Source organism: Formica exsecta, unplaced genomic scaffold (genome assembly GCF_003651465.1).
Source record: "Formica exsecta isolate Colony F162 unplaced genomic scaffold, ASM365146v1 scaffold26, whole genome shotgun sequence".
NCBI lineage: Eukaryota > Metazoa > Arthropoda > Insecta > Hymenoptera > Formicidae > Formica > Formica exsecta.
The window spans coordinates 621,122-631,348 of NW_021849866.1; the positions used below are offsets into that span (position 1 = coordinate 621,122).

At 28.7% G+C, this 10,227-nt stretch overlaps 1 protein-coding gene across 1 annotated transcript in view; it reads right to left on the reverse strand.

The window, feature by feature from the left end:
• LOC115236661 (dynein heavy chain 1, axonemal-like) overlaps positions 1–9,960 on the reverse strand; it is a 16,576-nt gene extending 6,616 nt beyond the window's left edge. Inside the window, exons 1-15 of the mRNA XM_029809249.1 lie at positions 9,878–9,960; positions 9,622–9,791; positions 8,905–9,179; positions 7,413–7,742; positions 6,278–6,411; positions 5,601–5,920; positions 4,924–5,139; positions 4,436–4,695; positions 3,807–4,275; positions 3,331–3,655; positions 2,767–2,898; positions 2,330–2,650; positions 1,611–1,788; positions 1,401–1,533; positions 182–727 (exon numbers count right to left, since the gene is read on the reverse strand). Of these exons, the coding sequence (XP_029665109.1) occupies positions 182–727; positions 1,401–1,533; positions 1,611–1,788; positions 2,330–2,650; positions 2,767–2,898; positions 3,331–3,655; positions 3,807–4,275; positions 4,436–4,695; positions 4,924–5,139; positions 5,601–5,920; positions 6,278–6,411; positions 7,413–7,742; positions 8,905–9,179; positions 9,622–9,791; positions 9,878–9,950 (3,882 nt within the window). The 5' untranslated portion in view covers positions 9,951–9,960. The remainder of the gene's footprint in view (positions 1–181; positions 728–1,400; positions 1,534–1,610; positions 1,789–2,329; positions 2,651–2,766; positions 2,899–3,330; positions 3,656–3,806; positions 4,276–4,435; positions 4,696–4,923; positions 5,140–5,600; positions 5,921–6,277; positions 6,412–7,412; positions 7,743–8,904; positions 9,180–9,621; positions 9,792–9,877) is intronic.
• Positions 9,961–10,227: the final 267 nt, after the last annotated feature.

Here is a 10,227-nt window from a genome sequence, read left to right on the forward strand (position 1 = left end):
TTAAAATTTTAAATAATTTATTAAAAAATTATAATTTTTATTACTTGCAAATAATAATTTATTTAATATAACAAAACATTTTTGGAAACAAAGTATATATATTTATTTAAATAAAAAAAAAATCAAAATTAAAATGTATTTATCTGATTAAAAAAATTTTTATTTTTAGTGTATTACGTACGTGCAACAACATCAGACTATAATAATCAGACAGAGTGTTGTTCTTGATACCGTCCTCCACATGGGCGGTCCAATATGTCTGACTCCCGCAAAGAACTACTTGGCCTGGCCACATGTATAACCATTGCTTTCGCGATGTCGTTTCCACAATTTCGAGGGCCTCGCCGATGAGCTCTCGCAAGGTATTGCGCATTGCGTCCTCGACCTGTCCCAACCAATTCTCGACATTTCCCTCGGGATAGATCAATGGTCGTAGCGTGACCTCCTCGTACTCGGCGGAATACATTCTCGTTATTCTGAGATCGTGTTCGAATCTCAATTCCCTCATATTTTCGAAACATTTCTTCAGATGCGGTTGAACCGCCTGCACGTGTTTGGACTGGATAATTATCTCCAACAGCTCGTCATCGCTCAGGAAGTAGAAGCGTGGGAAAATCATTCGCTTAGTCTCCAGGTAATCTGACAAACCCTTCTGAACTGCTTCCAGGATCAATAGGCATTCCTTCAGGCTCTCCAGTAAAATTTTATCCGCGCACGTTATAATTATCTGAAAAGTTTGTCATTAGTGTGAAATATGATGAGATTTTTATATTTATATGATACCAGAATTTATATATATATATATATTTATAAAGAATATATATTCTCTTTTTTTACATAATAAAAAATATTAAAATATTAAAATATCAAAAAACTTTAAATTTAAAAGAACGATTGTATGTGCATTGAAATTGAGATAACATAAATGATGATAAAAATGTGCTGCAAATATATTTTTGAAGTATATTACTCTTTAAAATGTAAACAAAGTTGTTACAAAATGTAGGCAACACACAACAAATAAAATCAATATAATAACATTGAGTTGTTTACATAAAAGTTAGTTACGGTTTTTAGCTCTTATTTCAAAATTAATAATAACACATCAAAGTTGCTACAAAACATACATAAAACAATGAATAAATTTAATATGATACAATGCTTAACTGCACACTCAAAACTAAAAATAACATATTAAATATTGATTTAATATTTCTGTTTAATAAGTCTTACTTTTAATATAAAATAAATACAATTTGATATCACAAACGCATTTTTTTTATAAAACATTCTTCCCAATTTAATAATTTTTATGTAAAATTTCTATCGTTCCGATAGATCGAGAATTCGACGGATTGAGAAATGTACGCGAAGTATGACAACAAATTTACTTTACATACGTATGGGCAATCATATGCATTTTTCATGATTCGCCTCCAGTTACGTTGCATTGTATTGAATTTTCTTGTTTCTACGGGTAACTGCCGATTAATATCCTCCGACGAAAATATCGGCTCTAAATACATCCATTGCCTGTGCATATATTCTATTAAATCAATAGTATATATCTATTTAATAGCGACGAACGGAAGTTGAAATGTAATTGTTACTTTTGTACTTCCGTCCATTGCGCGATCACTTCCTGAATTAATCTCAATTTAACTTCCCACTCATCGATTCGACTTTCAAAGGCAGCTTTAAAAGGACTGAGACTTAGATGCTGAGTGTTAAGTATATCGTCGTCCAAAAGAGTAGTGATTTCGTCGGAAATATTCATTATATATGTACCTATATATAAATGCTATATATAAATGCTATATATAATATAATTAAGACATTATACATTATAACTGAATCAATGTGTTATTTATATTACAAGAATTAATTAAATTAATTATGTTAATTTTAATGTTTCAAGTACTTTTTAAAAATAGATAATATATTTATAATATAACACAAGATATATTTTTAGTTCTTAGTTTAATTAATTATATCTATCTTTATAAATCATTAAGTAAAAAAAGATAATAAACGAATAAAATTTTTAATTGGTTAAAATATATATTTCTTTTTATTGTTTATTTTGCGAAACGCATGAGAGATTAAACGTAAAATTTGATATTTTACTGTTTGTTGAATTCCAAATATTATATGTTTTTATATTTGTTAAAATATACATATATTTTTCTATAATTTTCGTCATATAATAAAACGCATTAAAAATAGAATAAATGTAAAATTTAGTATCTTACAATTTGTTGAAATCCAATATTCAAATATATACGAGAAAGAGTTTCAAATATATACGAGAAATGTTTTCTTTACGTACCAGTATTTTTATACGGAAGAACGTCCATCGTAATTGTTTCCCATTCGATCATCATTTTATCCAAGGCACTCTCTATCAAATATTCCTTCGCTGCAGCGTCTGCGACGGTTTTCACAGTATCTTCAAATTTCATCACACCGAGGAAAACTAAGGTCTTAAAAGTTAAAGTTGGCGTGAGTTCCATTTGTATGCCGATTTCCTTAGTAAGTTCCTCAAAATGTCGCGTCTTCATTCCTGGATCTCGTAGAGCCTGTATCATGCCGATGTAAGGCTTGAATGCTTCAATTTGACTTCTTATAGTGAGCGCTATAGCGGCTATCTCTACAATTTGCGAAAGAGTGTATCAATTATTTTTTACATCACTTGCCGGTTTTTCTATGAATTGCAAATATAATACATTTCAAATTCAATGAATTTTAAACGAAATATCGACCTACTTGGATTCTCTTGGAATACTTTCACGCAACGCGACATAGCTTTATGCATGTCGGTAACCATGCTTTCAATTTGATTAGCATCAATGTTTATCAGAGGATTCTCCATCCACACTTCTTGCCACTTTAACCAATCTGCGTTTTGGATGTAAGAATTGCAAATATTCGGTTTAAATTGGTTATAAATAATGTTGAGTTATTGAAGATGTGCATGATACGTTAATGATATGAAAAGAATTACTTAAATACATTGACGATATTTAACGATATATTATCATTCAAAATTGACTCTGTAAAATAAAATAAAAATGGTAAATAAAATAGAGTAGAATTAAAAAATAGCAATAATAAAAAATACAATAGAAATTAAATAAAAAAAAGCAAAAAATAATTATAAATACTTATACAAAGTTTGATGAAAAAATTAGCAAACTTAATGCCACATAAATGTGAAAATCTACAGTATTCAGTTTAAAAAAAAACTCGAATCTTATTATTTTATATAATAGAAAGGTTTTCCAAAATTTTATAATTTTGATGTAATACGCATTTCTCTCATCTAATTACCGGATGCAGTAATCCATAAAATCTGATACGGTTCGAATTCCTTCATCAATTGATGTAATTGCTCAAACCGCACCACGTTCATGCCGAACAATTTTTGTCGCTCGTTCAATAATAAACTCGATTCTTGGCAATCCTTTACCATTTTCCAGATTCTCTTCACCTCTATGGCCATTTCGAGTATTCTGTTGATATCCGTTTGCAGCGCTACATTCATAACGTTTCCCACGAGTGTGTTGATTCTCTCCGTAAGCAAAATTTCGTCTTGTATCTGAGCCTTGTAGAATTTTTCATATTCATTCGCAAAACGTTCCTTAGCCTCTTCTATCTGTGCATAATATACGAGAAAATGGATATGTAATGAAGACATGTTTTTTTTTTAAATATCCATATATATGGATATAATACATAATATTTTGATTGGTCATACACTGAGGCGTCTGTATATTACGATAAGACGCAATTGTAATGATGCTTACATGTAACTGTATTTGCCGAGGAAAGCCGATGGCTTGCCATTTAGCTTCGAAGTCTTGATCTGACAGATTCCACCAGAAGTGATCGAGGACATCGTATTCGTGCTTCAGCTTCTGTATAATTTTATCCAGAGCTTTCACCGTTAACGGTATAGACTCCATCCACTCCTGCTCCTCGAATAAGTGCTCGATATCGCGCGACGTTGCCTTTAGCCTCGTTCTAATTTGCATATAATCAGATAAAACGACGTCGATCCGTGCTCTTAGGCTCTCGGTGAACATTACGAGCAACTGCGTGCAACAGTTTTGTCGTTTTTGTATCAAGAATTGTTTGAGAGGTTGGATATTCACGCGGAAGGGTCCTATGACGATGTCCTTCGGCAGCGTCAATTCGAGAATCGATTTCATCTTGAAGTGAAAGGATATTTCATCCTTGACTTCCGCGGCGGTGTGATCCGCATTCTTGAAATCCCTGCAAGAGACAATGGCTAAAAAAAATAATCGGTATTTATAGATTTTTATAATCAATCCCATTTTGTTGAGAACCAAGAAAAAAGAAAAGTTGCAAATAGAGAAAATGTCGGAAAAAGAGATTAAACGATCTGGTATTGCTCCAAGCGATCTATACTCACTCCACGTATTTTTCAATGTTTAATTTATAAATTTCTAGATACTGTTGGTACTCGCTTGAGTATGCTTTTAGGGGTATTATAGACTTTTGATAAGCGGTTCTCAAACGATCGCGAACTTCGCAAACTTCCTTCTCCAGTAAGCCGACTGAGCTGAGATACAAATCTTTAGGAAACTTTAGGAAGGGTAGCAAAAAAGGATGAACCTGTTTAATTTGATGACATTGACTCAAGGAATTATTTAACAAATCTACGATAACTTCCTGAAAATTAATAAATTAATATGTCAAATATTTATTTTTAACCTACAATTTACAATTACATCTACAATAAAATTAGTCATATCTTTCGAATTATTACCATACGAAATACATTTTTAAATGTGTATGTGCACATACTTTTTTAAATATACATTTTAATTGTAAAATAATTTGTGAACTAATAATATAATTTATATATTAATACACAAGAAAATCATTAAATGTTCATACCTCAAATGATTCAAGATCCGTTAAGTAATATGCAGTTTTATCATTCATTGCGATATCAATATTAAAAATAGGATTCACTGGAGATTTAAATTGCGTGTTTACGAGATCGTCTCCCCATGTAAAATTTTCGTCTATATTTAATGTACAAAGCGCTGGAATTTCTAGCATTTCTAAATACAGAGCAATTGATCTCTCCACTAAATTCCGAAGCGCATTCTATGATAATAAATAGAATATTATAATCAGGTTAATTATAATATTCTGCATTTTTATTAGTTATGTTGTGTAATTAATTTGTAAATTGATAATTTATATACATTATAATCAATATGTGTTTTTATTTTATTTAAACAAATAGGTATTTTATAAATTTTATGCTCTTATTCGCGCGATCTAAACATTTCAGATGTGAGTTTGAATCGACTTTTTTATTTTCCTTTTTATAATAAATATTTTTTATTGCTTTTTTTAACACAATCAATAAATTCTATTTTAATTTCCTTATCTTCTATTTACTTAATCCAGGATTTAATTATAACCACATATTAGATTAAAATTATAGATATATATAAAATAATTATATATTTTATTATATAATATATTGTACAACCTGAAACATTCTTATAAAATGCAATTAATTCTTTCTTAAAGACTTCAGTACTTTTTTTACGCAATACCTGCATTCGATATACAATAAGATCCATGAATCGTTTCAATTTCATTACATCGTATATATCGTGCCTTCGTTGCTCCAGATCAAACCATCCTTTTCCGATGTCTCTTAAACACAATCTAACCGACTGTGTAATTTTTTCCACCCACGTTTCTTTCAGATACTTTATCACCGAGCCAGTTTCTTGATGCTGTTGCAATTTGTATTCCAATAGATGTATTGATTTTCCGTAAATCGGGATGAACAGATTCATATTCGACACGTGAATACACTCAACGACTACGCACTGCATAGCTTCGTGTACTTCCGGCGTAACGTATAATACTATCCAATGGAAAAAATTTTTCGTTCTCTATGATAATATTTTTTTAATTACAATTCATGATTAAGATGAACAGACCAAACAAATATCATAGCAAATATCATAGAAAGATAAATACCGTAAAATCTTTCATTTCAGTGCAAATCTTTCTCGTCTTCGGTATGTCAAATTCGCGGATATCATTGATTTCTTCCCACGTAATGAAATTAAATATTTCCGCCTGTTTCTCTATAAGAGGCCTCCACATAAGGTCGCACATAACGCGGCAATACTCCAAAACAACTTCGTCTATTAACTAAATGTTACGGTAAAAATTCAATAACTGGAAGAAAATAAGTAGTATATATACGGTTATGCACCTACGCTGGAAAGGTGTTCGAATTCGTATTTCATGGAACCTTGTAGCGTGGCTGATAGAATTATAACTTCCTGTTGCTTCTCATCGAGTGTTGGCATACCGTCTACCAGCATGCAGTCCAAATAAAAGTGATATCTAGGTACAATTATAACAATTAAATATCGTGCAAAAATATTATAATCTTAAAATATTAAAAGTATTTTGCACTAGATCTACAGAAACATATAAAAAGTGTTTATTTCTGGAATTTCTTATCATCTTCCGCCGCAACCAACAGTAGATTTTTTTAGATCTTTCAATATATACATATATTAAATATTGATAAAAAAATTTATGTTTGCTACGTAAAATAGACATTTTTAAAGTTATATTAGCAATATATTTAATGATATTGTTTTTTCAAAACATTAAAATACAAGATAGTATTATATATATACTGACTTCATTAAAATTTTTTTATAGAGTTATCCTTATATAGATATATAGATCCCCAGAATTTGTGTAAGATAATTGTTTTACATAATTATTAATGAGTAGAAGATGAATAGAAGAAAGAGTAGGAAACATATAGGATTTTTCTGCATTATTTTTTCAAAATAGAATTTAATAATAGAAAAAAAGTTTTTATTTTGAAGAATATTGATTATTTTATGTTTATTCTAAATGAAACCATATATAATTTTTTCCACGTAAATCTATTTTTTTAATTATATTGCGCATAAATATATAACGATAAGAGAATTTATCCAAGTTATACTTTTAGAAATATTCTCCACACATTTTATTCTAACATACAAAATATTAAAAAAAATTTATATATATATGTATCTTGTATATAAGTCTTGTATGTAAAGTTAAATATTTTTTAAACATTTTAGACTCTACCAATATATAACTAAAATGAAGAAACTTTTTTTTGTAAGATAATGCTAATGTTTTAATTCCATTAATATTAAAAATTAAAAAATATATAAGTATATTAATATTAAACAGTATAAATATTTAATTATTAATTTATTATATAATTATAAATATTTAATTAAACTAATTTTTGTAATTTTTTAAAAATTGCTTTTTTAGTGCAAAGAAGAGTTTTTTTTTTATACTGGAACCCTTAAATAAATTTGCACATTAACCTAATCCTAGTTTCAGTAATTTGTCTTTGTTTAACGGCATTAGCTATTCTTTGGGCAAATTTCCCGGGATCCTCTCCATAAAATCGGACGTATATTCTGGGTAAAAGGAATTTCCGCTTGAGAGCATCCAAAGTGAAAACAGACCAGAGTTTCCGCTTGTTATCATAATCCGTAATGGCGGCAGGAAACCAACCAAACAAGTTGCTGAGCGTTTTGTCATCACGATCAAATATTCTTTCTTTGTGTAAAATTTTCTCGACAAATACTGTGGCTGGTAACGGATAACGAACACCATCGATGATGCCAAGATTTATCCATTCATCTGCCGTTCTACCGAATCGCAGAATATTACAAATTATGTATTTATAATTGGAAAGATGATATTATATTAGTACATGATATGTCATATTAATTCAGTAATTATAAATTTTTATATAAATTATAAGTAAAAATTTTGATTTATAAAAATCTAATCCTAAATTTAAATATTATTGAATATATGGAAATAAATTTAATAGCTGTAATAGTTTGCAAATGCTTTGAGAAGCTTGTTTAATATTAAAGCTTTAGTTGAGTATGATACTCGACTAATAACTTACTTTAATAGCCTGTATTTGCTATGATTTACCCAAATATTGCTTCCTAGCACGAAACTACGCTTTTGGAATTTATTACCATCAAAATTAACCAGAAACACGAAATTGAGTTGCAAGTTTCTATAACCTAATAACTGCTGTTCTGCTACATCTATTGTTATATCGCTTTATACCTTCTATGCATAAAATAATACTAGTAAAGTGAAATATGTCTTAGATTAGTTATAAATCTTTATCTTCTTTTCGCACGCAAAAGAATCTCTATTATAAATTGATATCTTACTTTCGATAAATCTATATGATAAGACAATATTTTTTAAGTAATTGCAATACAGTAAGCAGTTTTAAATAAATTAAAACAAATAATAATTAAGTTAATTAAATAACAATGTGTATTATTGGATACTCCACATTTTTAATAATACAATATATTTAGAAATACTTTTCCCTTTATCATATTTACTCTTTTCTGATCATGTTGGATTTATTTTAATTTTTGCCATGTTTATTATATCAAATACATGCAAATATGATGACAGTAGATTAAAAAATGATAAACCACATTTTATATTAAAAATTCCTTAACATTTATCTCAATTTATCTTTTTTTATTTACATTATTATTTATTTAGCTCTCTTGGTTAGCATTATTAATTAACTCTTTTCAAAATTTTAAATTATTTTTATACTATTTTACTTTTTCTTAAAAATCACATTACATATTCTAATAGTGCCTTGTATGTGTTATATATATTACAATTTTTATATTTTTAATTTATACGTGGAAATGTACGCAATTTTTCTTATTTCATAAATTTTATAGACAAAAATTTAAAGCAATATTAGTACTCCAGAAAGCAAACTTGGTTATTATTATAATATAGTGTCGTTCTCACCTACAATCATATTCCTCGTCGTCAAAGAGTTCCAATGGTAAGTAATTTGCCTTAGAGTACAAATCGTATTTTTCATCGTACGAAAGCAACGCACAGATTTTCTCAGGCGGTAACATGTCATGCGATTTGACACCTTCCGCTTCTAAAGCGTCTTCTATTTTCAGATTCTTGTACGCTCTTCGTCTTCTTTCCATTTCAACGTTGCGCGGCAGCACCTTTGGTCCAACAGTATATTCCATTTGCACTTTTGGTAGAAATGTCTCCGCTGGAAAAGCCTTCATAATAAGAGATAAAAATTCGTCAAAAATTATTAAGTACCGGATATATTTTTTGTTGAAAATTGTATAACCATGAGAATTTATATACGTTTGTTACACAATAAAAATCATAAAATATCATAAAAAATTTTAGACAAATATTACGAATAAAAATAAAAAAAATATCGATCGAAGCATACAATAGCAAATTTAAATCTATAATGCAACTCATTAAATTATTCTTTATTTTTATAATTATAATAAATTTTCTTTTTCATGTTATTTATCATTTTTTTTTATTCTTACAAAATGATTAATTTAAAATTACCATATTTCCATGACATATTACATATAAAATCGACAAAAATACATGTTAAATCGATAAAACAAATTAAATAAAACATTAATCAAATCAATCAGTGGAAGCAAATTACTTTTGCATAATTATGTATTTGCGTACGATAGACTTATCTTCAGGGAAAGTTATCCATCGTTCTGCTGCACCGAGATGAGTATGTGTTTCCTTTATTTTAATATCTTTCACAATCGGACTATGATGTTCCGTGCGAATTTGCCACATAAGTTTGGTTTTTCTCGAAGCAGTAGGTAGAAAACTAAATGGTTTGGTTCCTGCAATTTATAAAATTATGATCAGTATAATATAATTTACTGCGATCTCCATTTAATTGCAAATGTAATAACTATGAAAAACTCACCCGTAATAATGTTTGAATAATAACCTCTTCTACGAGGTCGCATACTATTATCTTCGCTATTCTTAATATCCATTTTTAATGCTTACTATTAAATAATTGATCTTTGGTACACATCTATATTATATATGCATAATTGCGCTTTAAATTATTTAACTATCACTGATATGGACATTTCACACATTTTCATATTATTTTCAGAATATTTCTCGATGAAGTTTGTTGTATACTTCGCGTGTTATTGTCTCCTGTTTTGCTAGTCAAAGAGAAATTGAGTTATAACTGAAATTAATCTTATCTTAGGCGACGTTACTAACAAGCCTTACAAAACAAGGCATAAATTGTGCGATAAT